The sequence below is a fragment of the Streptopelia decaocto genome (genome assembly GCF_964273445.1).
Source record: "Streptopelia decaocto genome assembly, chromosome: 6".
Classification (NCBI taxonomy): Eukaryota; Metazoa; Chordata; class Aves; order Columbiformes; family Columbidae; genus Streptopelia; species Streptopelia decaocto.
In genome coordinates this window covers 32664665-32686743 of record NC_138660.1, presented here as the reverse complement: position 1 = coordinate 32686743, position 22079 = coordinate 32664665, and the positions used below count along the sequence as shown (strand labels likewise).

The following is a 22079-nucleotide window of genomic DNA, read 5'->3' as shown; positions in this document are numbered from 1 at the left end:
TGGTGAACAGGCGTATCACCGGCACAACAAGATGACACAGCTGAGGGATTTACTGGGAGGAGACTCAGGTTGCCAGAAAAATGCAGATTCTGAGTGGCATGACCTATGGGCCTGACCTTTGATGGGAAAAACAAGAGGATGTCTTGGGCTCCAAAATTTCCTTTTCCTTTCCCCAAACTTTGTGTCAAGCCCTGATGGACTGGTACCTGTGGTTACTGAGGGAAGGACAGAAGCTGCTAGGCCTGTGGACCTTGACTGGCTGGGATGTGGTGGTTCAGAGCCTCTGTCCCCTGAGAAAGACAGACCTGGGGCAAGGATGAACCCCAGCACTGAAGTCAGACACTAGGAGCTGTGGCTTGCCTTGCCTTGCTCCACTGGGTCTCCGGGGCAGAACATCCCCAGAATTGTGCTGTCTTTTAGGTGTGGTGAGTGGACACTTTGAAATGCCCTTTGAGCCCAGTGTGGCCATGCGGTGGTGGGAGCAGGCGATGCACACCTGGGTGCCACACTCCCTCCACTGCGCTTGGTCTTTCTTGCAAAAAAAGCTGTTTCAGCAGACCCTCTGCCTCCAAAGCAGGAGACTTGTCCTCTCTCGGAGCAGCTGGTCGGTGCAACCGCTGTGCGTTTATCTGGGAGGACAGTGGAGGATGGGATCAGGCTGGCAGGGGGGGCGTCAGGAGCAATGCAGGGGGCATGAGATAATTTTTTTAGTGATGAAGCAGTTGTAACACATCCCTTTCCTCCGAGGCTCAGGGAGCCAGCTGAGCTCTGGGGTCTGCAGCCAGCGCTTCAGCCTGGTCTTTCCCTCCACCACTGCCAGCTCTGGGATGGAGGGTTTAGTACAGCCAAATGTGCTGCTCTACATCCTCCTCTTCCTCCTGGAGGCTCCAGAGCAGGTGGGCACCACTGTGCCGATACCCTGATAAAGCATCTCCAAATTTCCCCATGCAGGCAGGCAGGCAGCACCCCAGTGCTCGTCTCATACCCGAGCTCCTTTCTCCTTCATGTTGAATGCATTGGCTGGTTCGCCCTCATCGCCTCAAGGCAACCTGATTTGCTCAGTGGCCTTTAAACAAAAATTAGAAAAAAAAAAAAAAATCAAAGCCCAGTGAAATAACAAGAACATCAGTGGTGGGTGCGTCCCCCTTTCCAGCAAATGGAGGGATTTGGGAGAAAATGGGTCACGTGCCCTTCATGCCATCCCACGTGGTGGCTCTCGCAGGGCCAATGAGGTTCGGAGCCCTCTGCGCCGTACAGCAAAAAAAAAAATCACTGGGATTTTTTTTCCCCCCCCGTAGCATTTTTCATCCTTTCCAAACGTGAAAAGACTGGCCATCTGTCCGGACCCCCCTCACACCAAATCGACACTAAAGCGGCTCTTTGGGGAAGGTAAGAAGATTTAAAAGGTTGTGTTGGTGGAAGACCACCTGCCGCGTGCAACTTTTCCTATGGATGGAAATCAGGGAAAAATCACGAAATGAGTTGGGTCTGGGACTCCAGTATGTGTTAAAAGGGTGTTGAATGCTTAAGAGCTGTCTTAAGTGAGGCTGTTGTAGAGGAAATTTAAGTCCGTGTCGGAGGGAGATGGGATTATGGGAGAAATAGGTGCGTGAGGAAGGGGGTCAGCTTAAGTTAACAGCTGCTTCTCAAGTCTGTGCTATAAAATATTTGCAAAAATATTTTTGAAAAACTTTTTTTTTTTTTTTGCAAAATTGTTTAGCAAAGTGGTTGTTCTGTGTTCTCATGTGTGCTGTATTTTGCTAATATTCAGTTTTACCTGTGTCTTGCGGCTAATGCTGAAGATTGTATCTCTGGGCAGGGAAGTGTCCATCTCCGCATAAACCAGAATCTTCAGCCATTCCTAATTTGTGTGATTTACAGTGCAGGTTTTGGACAGTATTGTTTATGTATGTGTTTGGGGTGGAAATAATGCAAATCGAATTGCCTTAAAGAAATTGCTAGTAAAATAACGTAGATGTTAATCACATAATAAAACCCCCAACCCTATTTGATTTGATTTTTACCTTTTGGTTCTATTTCCATTAATTTTTTATCTTGCACTGGGGAAATTTGGAGAGGGGAATACCTTTTACCGTGAGGTTCGCTTTGTTTTCTTTTTGGTTTGCCTTCAGATACCCATTTTACTCAGGGTGGCTAAATTCTTTCTGATACCATCGCATTTCTGTTGCATTTTCTTTGGTTGCACCATTGCTGTATAACAGTGAAATTCAGTTGCAAAGGTTGTGAAGGACTTACATGCTGTTGAAATCAATGCCAAAATATCATATCCTTATTATAAAGGGAGAATGTTCTCACATGTATTTTTCTGGTGATCTGGGTTTTCTGGGATAACATGATTTTAATGTGAGCCATATTAGAAAATCTTATTTTATTAGTCAGAAGTCACGTCCAGCTTAAAAATAAAACAGAAAGATTGGGTCAAGGGCATTGTGTTTAAGTATCCATAAAATGATTGACCTTTGTTTTGACAGATGCGAAGACAGATGCTAGCCTGCATTTTGATGCAGAAACCAAACCCTGAAAAAGGCAGATTTTCCTAATATCTGGGGTTTCCTTTTTAATATAGAATTCCAACACGATTCAGTAGTATTTCTGAAGCTCTTAATCTCAGACTATCTCCCTCTTTTATGGATTTATATAAACATTTTTAGTATTCTCAGATACAAAAGCAAATTTGAAATTCTTTCTTCCTGAGAAGTAACTGTAAAAAAATATTCTTTTAATCTAGCTGAATTAAGACGACATTTCTTTCTGAAGAAAACTGATCATTTTGGGATGGGGAAAAAAAGGCTACGGGTGAAGACCAAGGGAAAAAAAAAAAAGCCAACAAAAACCAACACCACCTCTTTAAGTGTTTTCAGCATTATTTAATGTTCATATTGCAATAGGTGCGAATTCTGCCTTCAAAACGCCTTGGAGAAGCTGTGGGATTTTAGCGCAAAGGATCAGAAAATAGGAATACTGTCAAAATTGGTGGCATGGGTTGTGTGGAGCGGACAGAGGGAACTGCCTCTGCAGTGGCCAGCACTGATTTGAGGTGGAAGCAGAAGGGTCCTGGGCACCTGTATGGGGAGATGCTCCCCACCTTGTGGGATGTTCTTACCCTCTGTGGTTTGGTAATCCCAGGGCTGCTTTTCTCAGGCCATGATTATTGTTATTATTATTATTTTTCCTCCAAGTCATGCACCCGCTTGGAAAACTGGCGCTTGCTCTGCGGCAAGGGGAGCGGGCACCTTGCTGGCGGCACGGTGCTGGCCGGCATGGCTCGCGGCGGCAGAGGGGCTCATGCCCAGCACAGGGGGGTGAGCCGATCCCACTGGCAGCAGAGCACTTCCAGCCCCAGCTCTGATCTGTAGCAAAGCGACGCATTTGCATTTGGTGAAGCAGAGGATGCTTTCCCGGCTCCAGGACATGCGGCGTGGGGTGGCACGTCTGGCATGGAGTCCCCATTCCTGCAGCGTGATTGTGGGTAGCAGCCTTCATAGCTTGAGTTTTCCAGGCCTCTGCAGCTGCTTTTTGGCCAGCTGAAATGGAAAGTGAATTTAAATGCTTCCCCAGTGGGCGAGGGCTGTCCCCATCCCTGTAGTGAGCTTCTTCCAGCCTCTTGCTGGTCCTGGTGCTGTGGCTGCACACACAAGAGTGTGTGGTTTAGTTTCTTTCTTTTATTCAGGCTTTGCTAAATGAGCTGGCAGAAAGCAGTGGGTGTCAGCGCAGGATGTCCTGGTGACACCAGACCTGCCAAACCCCACGGATGCACCATCCGCCAGAGCTGCCGCGGTACCACCCGCCAGCGGCAGAGGCAACTCAGGGTGCCGTATCCCACCCTGGATTTCAGCAGAGACCCACAGCCCCATGGGGATGGGACCTCTGCTATGGCCGTGCCTTCACAGCCAGGGACAGGTTTGGGGACAGGGGTGCTCATGACCCTTTCCCCAGCAGCCGCGATTCCCAGCCAAGCAAAGTCACTGATTCCCATGCCGGTGTGTTTTGCTCAGTGTTTAGACCCGAGGTTACAGAGGACCTACCACGGGGAGGAGGAGAGAGAGGAGAAGGCGGCTCTCCTTGATTTTAATCGGGGTTGAGGTTTAGCTGAAGTGAAAACAGATCGGGAGTGACAGTTTTGGAGCCTGCTGTCAGGGTCTGAGTGTGGCGTGGCAGCGATCCACCCCCAGCCACCAAGGGCCCCTGTCCTCCTCCTCGCTGGCTGCAGCCGGGGAGAGTGAGCATGGGACGGGGACCGTGCAGCCCAGCTCCACCGCCAGCGTGGCTGCTGGCTGGCTTTGTCACACTGTGTCCTCCTTCCTCTTCCTCCAGGCAGGAGGACATGGCCTTGTGGTGGCCACTGAGCATGGACTCAGCCCCCACCTTCTCCAGCTCTGTGCAAATGGATGCTTGAAAGGAGGAAGGATGGGATTAGCGCAGCATCCTGACCGATCTGCTCGGTCCTAAGCAAGCAATGCCGGGTTGTGTCTCCAGGGCAGGGAAGAGGTCCCAGGGGTCTCCCTCCCCATGTCTCCTGTCAGTCTCCCATTCCCAAAGAGCATCTGTGGCCAGGGTGAAAGTCACGGGTTTAGGCTTGTGCAGAAACGGCATAGGCAGAGCTCTGGATCCAGCCCTGAGCCTGGAGGAGCTGGGATTTATTGGGATGGGCTGGTTGTGGCTTCTCCATTGGTCTCACACACATTTTGCATGGAGGGGACAAGCAGAGTGGTGCTGTACCCAGTCTGTCCCTTATGTCCCCACCATGAGGGTGCGGAATGGGAAGACTTGGCTGTTCCCCCATCCTTGGTTCAGGAGGGGCTAGGACCTGCCCCAACTTCTTTGGGTGGTTCGGTGTCATTCACAAGAGCAGCTCCAATGCCCCCCATCTTTCATCCTGCACAGCCTGGCATTGGGCTGTCATCTACTTAAAAAATAAAATAACCAGCTAAATCAGTTGTTTTTTGTAGAGACTGAGAATGGTCAAAATAATAGGCTCCTTGCCCATCTTGACCTGGCACCTCTTGTTTGCTGCTGTGCGGTCCGGGTCAGTCTGTCTGTCCGTCCACCAGCGCCTGGAGAGACCCCTCCAGGGTAGCCTGTGCGCTGCAAGCCTTGTCCCTGTTTCCAGGGATTAGAGAGAGAAGCAGAGATGGGATGAGATGAGGCAGTAGATTGCTTTGCTCTCGGGATGAAGGGATTTGCGGACTGCCCCCAGATCAGTAGATTGAAAACGGAGGGAAATTATTGGGATGATGCTGCCTGCGGGATTAAAGCCAGAGCAGCCAGCAGGCTGTGGCAGAGGGGGGGTCATGGGTGAGGGGGCTGTGGGGTGCCTGCTGCTCCGAGCTGCAGTGAGGTGCTCCTGGGTGCACCCTCATCTGTTTCGGAGGATGCACTGGAAGCAGATGCCTCCCAGCCCCGGCTCTCTAGGGTGCCTGAACGCGTCTGCAGCATGATGGGCCAAGGTGGAGAGAGGGTTTAGAGGACAGGAGGCCTCATGATGGCTACATCATGAAAAACAGTGGCAGTGGGGGGAGGTTGGTGCCTGCTCTGCAGGTGTTGCAGCCACGCATGCGTCTGTGCAGCAGTGGTGTAGAAAGAGCAGGGGCAAAAGTCTTGTGGCGGTTAAGTCCATTCAGCTCTTTTAGCTGAGGACTGAGTTACCCCTGGAGGTGATGGTTGAGGCTGTGCAGTGTCTGGCATGGCAGCGGGATAAACATGCCCATTGCTTTTTGTTTTCTTGAGGCCTCGGAGGTGCTCTCTCAGCTGCCCCTCAGGTTGAAAGGATGACAGGAGTGTGCCTGGAGCTCTTTGCAGAGCTGTGCCCTCTCATCTCCAGCCAGTTTTCCTCTGAGGTCCACCTACAGCCATGAGTGCCCTTTTTTGGGTGTCCTTTGGCCTTCATCAGAAAAATTGCACTTAAAAACAGGCACTGCTATCTGGTCGTCTCACCCCTTGATCTCTGGAGGGGTGTGCTTCTGATGCTGGTTGCACTGGCATCTCTTGGGCAAGACACAGCTCCTTCAGAGCTGATGCACAGCCCTGGCAGAGCATCCTGGGGGCATCTGTGGAGGTATCTCCCAGAGCAAGTGATGTCTCCTGGCTCCTGTTCCTTAGCCTCCGGCTGGGGGAAAATAAATAGACTAAATTGGGTGCATCCCTGAAGCATGACTGACCTTGCGCATAGCTCAGTGTCAAGGTTATAAGTGCAGTTGTCCAACAGAGATGAGCTTTGTTTGCAAATATGCAAATGTTTTCAAGATTTAAACAACACTGACTGGCAGAATGACATTGTCACCAGCAGCACATGGCTGCGGGGAAGCTCTTTTCCATTGCCTGACCTGGATCTTCTTCAATGCATTTTAAGGTCCTCACTTAAGCCCATTGCCCTGTCTCCCCCCACCCCCTGTCCTGCAGAGACTTGGTTCCTCCAGCCCTTCCTCATGGGCCATGTTTGTGGCCCCAGGGACCTAGGTTGCTCTCTGCTGGCTGGTTGTCCTATGAAGATGCACCTTGTAATTCCTTATTTACTTCTGCAGATCTTGAACTTGCAGGTTAAGTTGTCACTCCCAGCCCTTTTTGGAGAGCTCTTCCTCTGTTTCTGTGCACTTAATTGTACCCAGCCAAGCTCATCACTGTGCCTCGCTGAACTGTGCCTTATTTTCTCTTCTTTGCCAAGCTCGCTTTGGTTTCTTGCTCTGCTCTCCAGTATGTTGGCCTCCCCAACTTGGGTACTCACCTGGCAGTTTAACAGGGGTGCAACTGATAAACGTTTTGGGGACTTAGGGCATTTCCCAGCCATCTTCAAATGGTTTCATCTGCCTCAGGCTTCCCTGTCTCTTTCAGGATGATGCCACATAGGACAGTATGAACAGCCACCCCTCTGCTACCAGTTAGGGCATCTCCCCACTCTGTGAAGACGCATCCCAGGGATATTAATTGCTGGTGCTTGAAGAAATGCTGGATGGGCTGCCCTAGCTCCCTTCACATCACAGGAGTTTCTCCATTGTCCTACAGCTTGGTCCAGCTGCCCTCTGTGGCACTGCTAGCGGTGTCTCCCTTGTCCCACTGCACGTTCAAGGAGCAGACGTGGAGCATGGCACTGAAGCAGTCATCTTCCCGGCCTCCGCAGTGCAAGGCGGTGCCGTTTCAGCTAATTCGGGAAAGCTCTGGGATTTTTTTTCTGTCTCTCAGTTGCTGCTGCAGAATCCAGCCCGTTCCGCAGTGCTGAGCCCCGCGGCAGGGTCCAGGCTGGGGCTGCAATGCGGAGACTGAGCCAACGCTTGGTCCTTGCTGGTCCATCAGCAGCTCCTCTGGGGCCCTCGCTCCCGGCCTCTCCAAAAAGTAGGAATTAAGAATGTGTCACTTCTACCTGCCCTCTCACCCCAGACATCCAAAAGCAGCTTTAATTCACAACAAAATTAAACAAATTAAGTGAAGACCTATTCTTATTCCAAGCAGCATTATCTCAGCTTGTCGAGACAGTGGTTTAGCAGGTTCAGCTTGCTGATTTTGCTCAGGGTCCCACAATCATCGAGCCCTGAAACCAGCCCAGAGAGGGTTTTCTGGGTTGCACAGGGGTATCTAATAGCCTGCTCTCACTAGATTGCATTTCCCTCCAACCTCCGCTTGCAACACAGCAGCAGCTCGCGTGAGTGAATGGAAATTCTGCATCTTATAGATCTCTGCAGATACATATCTTAGGTGCAGCTTCCTAAATTTCCCCTGCACACGGTAATTAACAAAAGCCTCCAAGTTTTATGTCTTTTGCAGATTTATCAGGGCAAGAGGCAGGTGCTATCATCCTGCTGGCCTGTCACATGGGATGGAGTTATTGCATGCAAGACCTTCATCCTAGTGTGGTCAGTAGGGAAAAGCTGTGGTTTCGTTTGCTAGCCTGCACACAAAAGATTGCAATAACAGCACCGCTATTGTGATAAAACCAGTTGTTCTCCTTGAACTGGGCTTGCTGTAGAGGTGGTGGAGACTAACACCATCTGACATGCAGGGCCTGATTCTGATTTCATGCGTGGTTGCACATCGATGCACCAGCCGTGCCAGGGCTGCACTTCTGTGGGCGGCTGCTGTGGGTCTTTGGTTAACTGTTGAGGTGCAGGTGGCTGTGATGAACTGCATGATGCTCAGAGGATGAGCAGGGTCTCCGTGGGCTGGAGCCAGGGATTTGTGCTAGTTTTGCTTGTAGAGACTTGCCACCTTTCCTGGACTGTGCTGGAGGTGTGTGATGTTGTGTTTCTATTCCTCTTGCTTTATCCATCAGGACAGAAATCACTCTGAAATGTGTGAAACCCCACTCAAAACCTACAAAGGTAAGGTGGGTTCAGCAGAGGCAAAGCAGGCTGGTATGGATGACACCCAAAGCAGGATGCATGGCCTGATACCAGCTTGTGGGTGCATTATATGAAAGAGAAACTCAGGAAAGCAGCTGGGAAATTCCTGGAGGGGAGAGCAGGCTTAGCAGAGCTTTGGGCACATCTGAGAGCAGAGCTGTGCATTTGGTTGTGATGTGGCTGAGCCCACAAAGGTGTGACATAGCTGGAGCTGTGGGTCATCCTAACAGTTGCTCCTGAACTCTAGCTAATACTAATATCTAGAGCCAACATCTATCCCTGGAGAGCCACCCAGTGTAAAAAAAACAATGCTGTTCTCTAGAGGGCAAAGGCTCTGGGGAGAAAGCCATGCTGACATGAAGGTGTGGTAGGAAATTATTGCTTAGAAGACACGGAAGAACTCCCAAGAGTTGCAGCCAGCAAAGAGGTGGGAGAGGCAGGAGTTAGAAGACCACCCAAGGCATGGAGGCAGCAGGAGAGGTTCCTCTGGTGGCCCTGGCACTGAATTTGCGGGCAGAGGAGCCAGCAGAGCAGACAGGGGAAGGCACATTTGCATCCCCTCAGTAGAAACTGGGGTAATTGGCATAGAGGTGAGTAAGACTGGAAGAGCCCTCTGGTGCACACAAGCATGGAGGGGAAGGCAGGTTAAGATTGCTCATCAGTAGCCAATGATTGACATGCTGGGCCATGAGCGGAGATATCCAGATGAGAGCAGGGAGGTGGGAGAAGGTGATTGAGATGAAGCCTCCAGAGACGCCTGCTCTGAGGGCAAGAGCAGGGATGTTTTTCTCCTGTGATGCCTGGAAAGATCAAGGGCAGGTGAGAAGCAGGGAATATTCCATTGGAGCTGGAGAGTTTGCAGAGGAAAGGTCAACCAAAGTGACTGCAGTGTGTGGAAAATGGCAGCAGCTGGAAATGCAGCTTTATTGCAAAACAGCATTTGGTGTCATGTAGACCGTGCTGCTGTCCTCTCACAGCTTCATTTCTGACAGCCGAAGCCTGCGGTGGCTGATGCATCCATTTGGAGCCTGGGTTTAAGGGAATGCTTGACTTTGATTTTCTGCCATAGTGTTGTTTTTTCTCCTTCCTCCCCCGTCCTGACCTGGCCAGACCATGTTGTCGTCATAATCCTCAGCTGGCTGCATTGTGATGCTTCCCAGCCACTAAATGCAATGCTGAAAATCACCGGATTAGGTCTTAATGGCAGGATCAAGCCGCTGGGAGATGAGTGGAGAGAAAGCTCCTGCTTACGCAGGTGGACAGGCAGTGCTCCTCGGGAAAACAAGCTAGAAAACTTAAAATGTCGGAAAAGCAGCTTCTTCGGTGGCCTACCCTACTTTTCACTGCATTTAGAATGTCCTTCACTTTCCAAGGGCCAGAAAATGCTGGTTTGAGTTTTGTGGAGGGGGTGTTGAGAGGTCAAAGGTGTTTAAACATTTCTTCCCTCCCAGTGGAAAATGTTGTCTTGAGTGATGGGCTTTCTGGCCAAGATGTTAATCCCCAACATGAAAATCTGCCAACCACATTGGAAATCTGGGCCGTGCTGTTGCATATTGTGGTGTGCTGAAGGACATGGGAGCTTTGTGGTTGTCTTTAATACCTGGCTTGCTCCTAGAGCACCAAAGAGCCTGGGGAGCACGTTGGATGTTTTTCAGGGTGGCACTGCCGTTGAGCAGCCACCACGATGGTCCAGGGTAAGGTCTCAAGGGCGTTCCTCTGGGCAGGTGGCACAGCATCCCTGTACAGACTGGTACCCTGACCGCCCTGTACTTTACCTGCATGTGTCATCAAGGGCTCTTGGTCAACAGAGCTCCAAGGTGTTGGAGTTTATCAACCTGCATTGGCCAAACCTGTCAAGAACATGTGATTTTCTGAGGCCATGTGGTGGGTGAGGGGGGTAACAGAGATTTTCTTCTTTGAGTTTTGCTTGGCAGCGCCTATGAACTTTCCATCCAAACCTTTTGGGGAGGAGGTGGGTTGTGGGACGTTTTTGCACTGAGTTGTGCTCTCAGTTTGTTTTTGAACAGCTTGAACAAAACATTGCAGTCCCCCAAAACAAATAGCTAGATAAAGCCGTGAAATTTGATGTCCACAATGCTGATGAGGTATTCCATGATGAGATCTTCCAAAGAAGAAGCCAATCTTCCGGCAGGACCATCCATCCCAGAGGCACCAGGGTGACTTCAGTGCAGAGAAGAGAGACCCTCCCTCTGGAGCTGGGCTCTGCAGGCACCAGCAACGTTGGTGCCAAAGCAAAAGGAACAATTTTGTGACGGAGCTCGTTTCTGAGAGCCTCAATCCCCTTCTCCAGAATGCAGGCGGCTGCTGCCACATCCCTGGATGGCAGGGGCTGTCTTGGGGGAGCTGCCCCCCAGTACCAGCAGCAGATGCCTTGGTCTCCGCTGGGCATTTGCAGAGGAGATGTAGGCAGCGTTTGCTGGAGCTGCGCCGCAGGACCCGCTCGCGCATGGATAATGTGCCCGGGGAGCCCAAGTGGATGTGTGGGAAGAGGAGGAGGAGGGCTGGCTTCAGCGATGTCTCCCAGCCCCTGTAGGGACACCGACTGTGCCCCTGCTACCGCCCGTCTGGAGACGGCTACAGGGGTCCCAGCATCCCATTTGGAAACCAAGCTGGAGAACAAAGTCCAGCCCAGAGCTCAGTTTCCCTCCCCCTATTCTGCTTCATGTGCCATCTCCTGTCTGCGAGATGATCATGGTATTAAGTTAATTTAATACATGGTATTCAGAATTCCCTTAATTTGAAGGTTTTGCTTGAATTTCAGTATTTGTCAGGCATCAGCCAGAATAAACACAGCTTAGGCAATCGCTCCATCCTCTAAAAAACTGGACAGGAGGAAAATTGGAGTGTGTATGTTTGCACGTGTAGAAGAGGAGTCTTTCTGCTGTTCTGGGTTTCCATTTTCCTCCTTCTTCTCCTTATTGTCCTTGGTCACTGGCACCTGAGCTGCTTTCGCAGACATAGGGAGTTACGGATAGATTAAGGAAATTTCTCAGAATTGAGTATATTTAATCTCAAAACTAAGGAACAAGGGAGAACCAGATTGCTCTGAGTACTGATGATGCTGCTTCTGAGCACTTTTCCAAAAGACAGCTGCATGTAAAAGGCCTATTTATTCTGCAATGGGATCATCGTTTGGAAAGATGTTATTTGGCTGGTTTGGGGCAGATCAGTGCTGAGCACTGTGCTCCCCACCCTGCAAGGCTCCCCTTGCTGCCATACAAAGATATTGGGCTCCTCCCTGCCGTGGCTGCGCTTGGGATGATGCTGCTCTGGTCCTTCTCCCGTGGTTGCCCAGGCATGATGCTCAGCAGAGCTGTGCAACGTCTATTTCAGGGCTAAACTCGACACTTCTGTCTCCAAATCCTGCTTCTTTTGACTTCTGCAGGGCTGCAGCTGCTTTGCACTGGGTTGGAGTTGTGCTCTGGACATACTCTATCCATTGGACTGGACTTAATGGTGTCCTCAGGGCTTTCAAGTAGATGGACGAAGAAGCCATTTCAAAGCTGTTGTGAAGTAGGCAGAATACAACGGTGAAGAGGAAGGGTCTGAGATGGGTCTCTCTCCAGGCAGGGAATGCTCTGAAATGCTCAAAATGGCGTTTGGGGGATAATTTTTCCCAGCCCTTTGTCCGTGAAGAATGAAGGCTGTTGGGGGAGGCACGCGCCCAGGGTAAATGCCTCGGCTCTATTGTTCCCATCACTTCCATTGAGCTCATGAACCCCCATATAAAAGACTTACCTTTCGCTAGTATGATTAAGAAAAGGCCAATGTAGCTTTCCTGTTTGCTGGAGCATGAAGCGTGTTTAATTTAATAATGCTGATAAATCTTAAAGCCAGGAGCATTTGGCTAACACATGACCCACTTTTTCAATCAATTGGAAACATTTACATAACGGCCTGATGCAGGATTCCTCCTGCGAGGGATGTGGAGCAGGGGATGGCAGACACCCTTGCGATGAGCCCTGCCGCTCTAGGACATTTGGTGAAAGCAAAACGGTGAATTTGGCCAGTCCTTAGCGGACAAGTCGTGAGCTGCCTCATTGGGACGTGCAAGCCATGGGAGCCACTGCATGTGGAGATGCCGTGGCCATCAATTGTGAGCAGCCTCTGCCTTCCTCTGGCTCTGCTATTAGAGGATGCTCATCAGGCGGGAAGGGAGCTGAACCCCTCCATTGGCATGTACCGGCTTCCTGGGTGGTTGCAGTGGTGTCACGGCTTTGTTTCTTTCCCTAGCTAGGTGGCTCCTGGGTCAGGACACCCCAGGATGGCTGTCCCCCTATGTGGCAGAGGCACCTCTTTGGTACTTTTTTGGACATTTTGTCTCCTGGTACATCAGGAGCACCAGCTCCTGACCTCCACAAATCAGCCCATTCATGCTTTTCAGCACTGCTTGCCCTGCAAAGAAACTAAGATGGGGTTAACCAACTTAACCAGTTATTTTATTTTCCTTCATTGTTTCCTTGCAGGGGGCTTGGTCTTTAAAGAGAAAGTTCCTGATCTCTCATGTTGTGCTATTGTGTGTCAGTCCTTCTTGTGTCACCTTCTTCCTCTGAAATATTCTCTTCCCCCAACCCTTAACAGTGCCTTTTGGCTTGACATCTTCAACACATTTAATTTCTTATCCTTCTTGTGGGGATTTTTCTTTTTTTTTTTTTTTCTTTTTATGTTAACATCCAGCTGCCTCAAGATCAGCATTTGCAAGTAGGTTATAAGCAACCTCATTCCCAGTGAGTGGTCTCCTGTAAGCTTGCTGAGAACGTCATCTCCCTGTTGACCACGGGGGTTTTATACATTCTGGGTTTCATAATAACCTCTTGAAAGAGGTTTTTTTGCATCAAACACATCTCCCAGCCATAATGTGTGCATTGCTGCATGTTTATTCATCCCCACTGCCTCTTTCCATTAATGTAATACTAGAAAACTGTTTTACCACCCATTTTTTGGTCAAAGTCCCGGTTGGAGTGAAGGAAAATTCCAGATGCTCATGACCAGGATGAAGAATCTCCCATCTGATGAATACTGAGGGATTCAGTAACGTGAGAGAGAATGGCTGCAAATCTCACGCCGTTGCACGTAGAAGGATGCTGGCACCTCCCTCTGAAACAGGACCACTCTCCCCATGCAGTTGAGACATAGGCTGCAAAGACATTTTATATGCTGGGTCCTAAATGCAGAGATGCCATTCAGGAGGTGTCAGGGAAGAAAAGGAAGGATTTGTTGCAGTACTGTGTGGTTTGTTTGTTTGTTTTTTTCCTGTGCCTTCAAAACATCAGTGGTGTTTTCCCCTCTAGAGGGCAGGGGAGGCAAGAGAGAGAATGGGAAGGGAAAGGAATGTGACAGGGAAAACTCACAGAGGTTTGGTTACATGCAGAGCCTGAATGGCTAGAATTGGCGTGGTCCTGAGATGGAGTGCCCAGCTAGGGTGCTCACAGATCAGGCTGGAAAGATGTGTAGCAATGAGGACACCAGCTCCATCCTTCCTTATATTTTCCAGTTACTGAAAAACTGGCTTTTGATTTTTCTGAGTGCTCATTCACACTTAAAATGGTGAATTTTGGTTTGCTGGCTAGATGCCCTGGGTCTTTTAAAGTACCAGTTCAGCCATCGCTCTTTGGCCAGGCTGCTCCACTGACTCCCTGACCCTGTGTCCAGGTGTCCAGCTGGGCACAGCTGTTTTTTGGCTGGTGCAGGTGTGGGCAAGCCCTTCGGCTGTGCCATTTCCAACACTCGGGTCTGTGCTCCCACAATGGCTTCTGCCAGTGGCAGAGCTGCGGTCCCTGCAGCAAGCGGACAGCCTGATGCACACCCACGAAGGTGCTCAGCCCACGACATCTCCCTGCAGCAGCTCCAGCCATGGCTTTCCCATGCTCTGCAGGGTCCCACATCAAGAAACCCGCCTATTTTGAGAGAAAACCTTTCCCCTCTCTGTCCCCAGGTGATACGGCCGTGGTGCTGTCTCCTTCTGTGCCGGGGCTGCTCTCCCAGCTAACACACGTCTCCCGTCCCCTGGTAGGAAATGGAGTCGAAAGTCTCCGAAGGCGGCCTGAACGTCACCCTCACCATCCGGCTGCTGATGCACGGCAAGGTAAGGGGCTCCCAGTGAGGGGGTTTCCTTGCAGCCTCCTCTCCCACCTCTGTTCTGGTTGAGCCCCGATCCGGACATCCCCACACACCACCTCCCCAGACCCAGGCTGCTGGGAGCAGGTGTCTTGCTGATGGGGAGGGTGGCATGGTGCTTCTGGCCCCTGTCACGCTTGCAACACACCCTGTCCTGCTGGGGACAGTGTGCACCAGCTCTTGGCTTCATTATGGGGTTGGGCTGGATAGTCTTCAGGTTTTGTAATACTGATTCCTTTGTGCCTGGCTTTTTCTCTCTTGTAGGAAGTTGGAAGCATCATTGGAAAGGTAAGGATGTCTTTTAAATGTGTATTTAATGCTATTGCCTGTGCCATTTGCTGCTTGTGGTGTGGTAGATGCCAGTAACTTCTTCCCTGTGATGTCTTTAAATGTTTGGTGTGCATGAGCTTGTTGCTCCATTTGTGAGACAAATTCCCCTCAAAGATAATTCGCCTAAAAAAACCCAAAACACCACCAAACTTACCTAGTGCTGTTTCTAGGTGTTTCACTGGAGTGATGAATAGGTGTTTATGATCAATGTGTTGTTCTGACATTTTAATCAAATTGCTTCATTAAGAGAAATTTAAGTGTCACACAGGCCCATTTAAATTCTGCAGCACTTGTCCCTGAGGCCACAGGGCACCCTTTAGCTTGTGTAGAAAAGCTTCACAAGGTGCTCTGCTCTGTGGTGTTTGCCACAGTCATTTGGAAAGTCTTGACTGTACAGGATTTAGTTTTTCACGTTTTTACAAGGCAGGTTTATGGTGGCAAAGGTTTGCAACATGAACACCTTCCCCCTATATGCTTGTACCTTATTTTTCCATCAACCTGTCCAGCCCTGGGAAGATTCACAGTTTTACTTGCTTTACATCTGGATAGAAAAATAGATCTTTCTATAGACACCAGATCAGAAACTGCTCTTTGAAGCCACTCTGTAAGTGCTTTTCTTAGCATGGGGCCAGTTTCTGAGCTTTTTCTGTGCGCTTTTCCTCCTTATGGGAAACACAGAAAGGGAGGTGGAGGCCTTAGTAGCTGTCACGTTGTGCAGACGTGGGAAGCGGGACTACAGTGGCTTACACACAGCTCTTCAGCTGCCCATCGCGTGGGGATGGAGGGCCAGTCATCACAGAACTGCCCAGATGTTTGGTTACATGTTGCCATGTGTTAGAGAGATGCATGTTTGGAAGGGCTGTTTTGAAGGTGGAAGTCTTGAATGTTCAGTAGTATTTTGTGTTTCTGCTTCTTATTTCAGAAAGGAGAGACTGTGAAGAAGATGCGTGAGGAGGTGAGTGACCCTGCTCTGTAGAAGGGTTTGCAGGAGGAGGGGAGAGAGGTGGGGAGGGTATCGGGCTGTCCTGCCCAGCAGCAGCCATAGCTGCGTATTCCTTTGCAATATGTGCAGTAACTCCCAGGATCAGGACATGCAAGCTGGCCATGCCCAGAGCTCTTTGGTCCCATTTTCTCACTCTGTTCTCAGACAAACTCCTACTACATTTAATGGGAATTTTCCAGAGCCAAGAATTTGCTATTAATGAAATATTGAAATTAAGTCACTCATAAGAGTTTGTCCAAGGTCTTTGTGCCTGAAGCTACCAAAGAGTTATTATATCAGACCAGTAAGCAACACTGTGCTTTTTACAAACAACGATCCCACAAGCTGATCTTGTCTTGATCCTGTGGGTTTGCATTGCAGTAAAAGCCCTAAAGTGGATGCTTGGGAACCCTTTCTGGGGGTCAGGATGAGGCAGCACTGGAAGCATCATGGGGAGCAGAGATGGGAGTTTTTAAGGTTAGATGGGATATCAAGAGGCTGGCACAGAGGAGAGGACAAGGGACCAGGCTGGGACAGGACTTGACGCAGAGGAAGGGCTGTGCCTCTGGCACATCCCTGTGTGTTGCTTGGTTGTCGCTATTCCAGCACTGCCCTTCTCTTTCCAGAGCGGGGCCAGGATCAACATCTCGGAGGGAAACTGCCCCGAGCGAATTGTGACCATCACCGGCCCCACCGATGCCATCTTCAAGGCTTTTGCCATGATCGCCTACAAATTTGAGGAGGTGAGCAATGTGAGCCCTTTCCCCAAGAGGACAGAGTAGAAGGGTCTGCATCTAGACCCTTGGGTGGCCTACCAGCTCAGCAGAGCTTCAGCGTGCCCACCGCTAGAGCCAGTGGTGCAGATGGGCCTGGATACCTCCAACCCGTGTGTGCCTGGCTGGGCTTGCTTAACTGGTACATGACCTTGGGACAGAACCTTCCAGACATCTCTAACTAGGCAACAACTGAGTTTTAGTGAACTGTCTCAGAGGCCTCACAGTTAATTAACTGCTGGGATGCGCAGTGATGCAGCTGCAGACAGAAACCAGCCACAATCTGGGGGACATGACCCCTCTTCTCTGGCCCAGAGCATTTGGGTTGGCCTGGGTGACAGGCGTCGGGTTGGGTACCAAGAGCTGATGTGTTGCATTCTTCCTTCCCAAGGACATAACCAACTCAATGAGCAACAGCACTGCTACCAGCAAGCCTCCGGTGACACTGAGGCTGGTCGTGCCGGCTAGTCAGTGTGGCTCACTGATTGGCAAGGGTGGCTCCAAGATCAAGGAAATCAGGGAGGTAAGGCAGACTTGATTTTGTTATTGTGTGTAGTCGCAGCTCCTCAGAGCTGATCTGTAACCAAAGAGGAACTGCCTTGGAAAGGAGGATCCTTACACTGCGAGCATCATGCACCATGTTGCTTCCCAGGATGGTCCTGTTGACATAGGAGCAGCATCACAGAATCATAGAATGGTTTGGGTTGGAAGGGACCTTCAAAGCTCATCTAGTCCAAACCTTCTGCAATGAGCAGGGATATCTTCACCAGCTCAGGTTGCTCAGAGCCCCATCCAACCTGGCCTGGGATGTCTCCAGGGATGGGACATCTACCACCTCTCTGGGCAACCTGGGCTGGTGTTTCACCACCCTCAGTGTAAAAAATTTATTCCTCATGTCCAGCCTGAATCTCTCCTCTTTTAGTTTAAAACCATTACCCCTTGTCCTATTGCAACAAGCCCTGCTAAAAAGTCTGGCTCCATCTTTCTTATAGGCCACTTTTAACTACTGAAAGGCCACAATAAGAAGACTCTACAGAGTCTTCTCCAGGCTGAACAACCCGAACTCTCTCAGCCTGTCCTCATAGGAGAGGTGCTTCAGCACCCTGATCATTTTTGTGGCCTCCTCTGGAGCCTGTCCAACAGGTCCATGCCTTTCTCATGGGACCTTGCCGGTGTGCTCCCATGGATGCAGGCAGGGTGCCGCATCTCAGCTCGCGCAGGGCAGCATGGTTCTTGGGAGGCGTGTGGTTTTGGAGCTGGCACTGGCTTCAAGGAGAGGCAATTCAGCTGTGGGATTTCTCCTCCTCTCTCTTTCTGTCTCCAGTCAACAGGTGCTCAGGTTCAAGTGGCGGGGGACATGCTGCCCAACTCCACGGAGCGGGCGGTGACAATCTCGGGGACACCCGACGCAATTATCCAGTGTGTCAAACAGATCTGTGTGGTGATGCTGGAGGTACAGTCTGTGACAAAGGGGGTAAAGTATATAGGAAAAAAACCCAGCTGGCACCACAACAGCACTGGGAGCTGTGGAGCGTGTCTCTCGTACCCTTCACCACGCGTTGTCGGACCACTCATTTCCTGGTACCTCCGTTTGAATCCCACCCAGTGTGTTTTCCCCACCGTCTTTGTACGTTGTTTCTAGAGTCCCACCACGGAAACCTGCCTGGTCGGGTGCCCCAAAGGAGATGGTTTGTGTGGTAGCACAGGGTGGCTTCAGGAGAGAGCAGTGCCAGAGGAGATGGGGTGAGCTGGGGCAGCCATAGCCTGGTGTCCCAGCAGTGCTGAGTGTGCTGTGGGAAAGGGACAGGGGCTGCAGCCATCCCACTGAGCACATGGCCTCCTCCATGTGGGGCTCACGGTGCCCTGTGAGAACGACAGCTGGGAGGAGGAGGCCAGGGCATCACCTGCATCATCTCCTGGGGCCGGGAGCACAAAGCTCCAGCCGGGCACAGTGGGAAAGGTAGTGAGGAACACTGGTGGAGAGCAGGCCCCGTAGGGCATGTGGACATGTGTCCAGAGTGGGCTTTGTCTGGGAGAAAGGCTGATGAGCAGAGCTTGAAGGTCTCTGGAGAGATGCTGCTGCACCGATGGCTTATTGCTGGGAATGGCTGTGGGCACGTGCCTTACGTCCATGCTAACTACTTTGGAGGGGAGACGCTCCAGGAGAAAACCCCTCAGGACACAGGATGGTGACACCTTCTGCTTCTGGTGCCTCCCAGAAGTGGACAGGCACAGACCCACATCAGGCCCCATTGCCTTGCTGCCCAGCCCGCACACAGCTGCCCTTTCACATCAGGCAGAAGCATGTTTGCCGCTGCAAGAGCTTCACATGAGGATGCCAAGGCTTGGTGGAGGTAAAGCAAAACCAAATGTAACCAACTTCAGTTCAGCATCGGAAGGGCTAAGGAGGAATTGCCACCAGCCCCATTACCCACTGCTGTTGGTGGTGATGCTCAGGCAGGGACACTGCTGCCAGAAGGGTGTGATTTTAGCTGCAGGGTGACTCCAGGTTATGCGCTGCACTGTGGTAGGGCTGGGCCCCAGGTGACACTTGCAGGTGTGTTTTAAAGTCTTTGGTGGCTGCTCTTCTCACTGACCAAAGTAAGGGTTTCTGCTCCTCTGAAATCTGGGAAGTCTCCTGACTTTAACAGTCCACAGAGATGCTCCTTATAACCTTTCTGTCTTAAATTATCTTACCATAGAAATCCTTGCCAATCCCTTCCAAGTTCTGTAATGCAATACAAGAAAAAGCAGGTTTGTGATTATAGAGGCTGTGCTTTGATCATGCAGCTTTCCTGCAGACCTGTGCTCAGCAGGAAGATTTGGATATGTCACTTGGCTGCAAGTAGATGTTTTTAATAATGTACATTAAAAATGAAGACTTTTCCATAAGATAGCGTAATTTATATTGCCAATCCTTACATAGCAGTAACTGGGTGATTTCACTCAGATAGAACCAGGAGTTTATCTGAAATCTCTCCTGATCCCTAGAAACTGCCAAAATCTCTTCTGTGGCCTGTTCAAGAGAAATCCAACAGAAAGATAACTTGGGTGAGATGATCCTGTGTGTCACGCAGAGGGATGCGCCACTACATCTTCATGTACATCGCTACAGCTTCTGCTCGGACCTACCTGCTGCAGCAAGGAGCGAGATGTCCTGGCCAGCTGGAGCAGGGCTGCCCCAGGGCACGCTGCTGCGGGAGGAGGGCTGGTCTGTCCTCTGCTGCTGGCGTTTGGCTGGCTGCTCATGCAGCCCTAGGATGAGATCTCTAGAAACACTGGTGTTGCCATCTGAGAGGGGTTTCAAGCCTCTGGCTCCTCCCATGCTCAGCACCCCAGCCAAAGCGATTGCTGAGGCTTGCCCCACCAGGGCATGGAAGATCTTGACCACAATGACGGTGCCTCGCAGCATCCTCTGCGTGACCATCCATGTCCCAGCTTGGATGGCAAATAGACCAAACCACATCCTGAAGGTGACCCTGTTCCAGTGGTGAGGAAGATGAAAGGGGTCAAAGAGCTTGAGGACCGCGCCAGGTCACTTAGATGGTCTGCTCACTCCTTCTGATGCCCACGCTCACAATGCTGTGCCACATCTCCTGCTGCTCGCCAGGGCTGGTGCAACTCTGGGGTGGGCTGTAGCGTGCAAGAGCTCTCAGACGGCAAAGAAAGCCACTGCACTGGACGCTTCTGGCAGGTGGGAGTGAAAATCCTCGTCTGTGGTTATGCCTCCTCCTCTTGCTGCACCTGGAGCATCTCCCCAGGGTGTTTTGAGGAGGGCTCTGCATTCCAGCCTCAGGCTCTAGTCCAGACCAGGCAACATAGTTCGCGGAGAGCAGAGCGAAGGCGAGGGAGGCGGTGGAGGTTCGGGAAGTGATTTAGGGTCCTGTGCCTTTCAGAGCATCTCCTGTACCCCAGGTTGTCCTCATTGTCCGTTAAACACCAATTTCCCCCATGTCCTCCTGTCCAGAAACGCGGTTTGCCTGGTGCGGGTGTTGCTGGCAGCGGCCCCGGGGGCCGTGTTCCGTCGGGTGCTTTTCTAACGCTCTTTTTGCCGCCGTTTCAGGAAAGCTGTTCTAATGTTCTCTCTCCCTCTCCTTGTCCCTTTTCCTAGTCCCCACCAAAAGGTGCCACCATTCCCTACCGCCCAAAGCCCGCCTCCACCCCTGTCATTTTTGCAGGTGGTCAGGTAAGAGCCGACCCGCTTGCAGCCTCCACTGCCAACCTCAGCCTTTTACTGCAGCACCAGCCGCTGCCCGTTAGTGCACTCAGGTTTCTTGCCTTCTGACTTGCATGGTGTCATCCCATCCGTCGTGTCCCACGGCAGGCGAACTGAAAGCTCTTTTGCAGAACTGCTGGCAGGTTGCAAGGCCAGGCCAGACGGCTCAGCTCCTGCGATGGGTGCTGAAGGATAAGGAAAGGGCCAGCCCAGGGGAGAGAGGTGTTAGCTCTGCTGCGCACTGAGAAAAGGCTGGAGAGAGCGTGGAGGTGTTAATCTGGCCTGGGGAATCATAGAATCATTTATGTTGGAAAAGACCCTTAAAATCTTTGGGTCCAACCATTAACCTAAAATTGCCAAGTCTACCTCTAAACCATGTCCCAAAGCACCACGCCTAACCCACTGTGTTTCTGATAGGCTCCTGTGCTCAAAATACTGATTTTTGCATGCATTTATGCCTTGTTGAGTCCTGTTTCTAAATGGCTCCTGGATCAAAATCCAGCTTGAGTTTGCTTTATTGTACCCCAATTCAGTATTTTCTAGCAGTTACCTGTGTGAAGGAGAAAATGAGAAAAGGCTTGCTGAACAAGAGTCAATGACAATGCTCTCACAGTGGCTGCAAGTGTTTGTTTTCTGACATCTCTAGCTCCAATTAAAAATAACTTCACACAGCTGCAATAAACCTGAGATAGGAAGGGGTCATCCCAGCCACTCCAGAACCGTGCTGAGCCTCTCTTGAGGGCACCCTTGTGACAGAGTCATCTCCATCGATGGTGCTGGGCTGGTTCAGAGTGCTGCTTCCCCAAAACGTACCAGGACCTCTGCTGCACAGCTGGGTCTCAGCTCTGCCCACAGGAGAGCCTGCATGGTGTTGCCTTCAGTGACACTGCTCAGGGCTCGGTCTGCAGGCTTGCAAGCATGATGTGGGATTTCTAGTGACCCTTGGGAAGTGACGGCAGATTTTTTTCTTTGCAGGATAACTGCACACACATGGCACGGGAGCTGGTGGTTGTTCTGCAAACAAAAATCAGCCTCCGGTGGCATGTGATTTATGAAATGAGTGGTCAAGTGGGCAGATACTTTTGAAGAGGGGATTTGAGCCTTTTTCAACCTCATCTGTTCACCTTGCCAGGTGATGCCATCATGCTGTGGTGCACCGGGATCTAGCAGGAGAGGTACTTTGCCAGGAGCTCCAGCAGCCAGGTAGAGCCAGTGCCACAAAGCTACAGCAAATGCCATCCAGAGCAGCACCACACAAGTTATTTAGTTTGTCTCCAAGCTTAATAAAT

The 22079-nt window shown here is 50.8% G+C and overlaps 1 protein-coding gene across 13 annotated transcripts in view; it reads left to right on the top strand.

Moving 5' to 3' along the window:
• PCBP3 (poly(rC) binding protein 3) overlaps positions 1 to 22079 on the top strand; it is a 61461-nt gene that overhangs the window by 16945 nt on the left and 22437 nt on the right. For 6 of the 13 annotated variants that reach the window (XM_082056413.1, XM_082056409.1, XM_082056405.1 and 3 more), the window contains exons 4-10: positions 14386 to 14457; positions 14754 to 14777; positions 15742 to 15774; positions 16428 to 16544; positions 16966 to 17097; positions 17899 to 18027; positions 20686 to 20760. In XM_082056413.1, coding sequence (XP_081912539.1) covers positions 14386 to 14457; positions 14754 to 14777; positions 15742 to 15774; positions 16428 to 16544; positions 16966 to 17097; positions 17899 to 18027; positions 20686 to 20760 — 582 coding nt within the window. Of the gene's footprint in view, positions 1 to 1298; positions 1390 to 14307; positions 14458 to 14753; positions 14778 to 15741; positions 15775 to 16427; positions 16545 to 16965; positions 17098 to 17898; positions 18028 to 20685; positions 20830 to 22079 lie in introns of all 13 variants that reach the window. The other 7 variants (XM_082056410.1, XM_082056412.1, XM_082056401.1 and 4 more) reach the window with 5 other exon arrangements.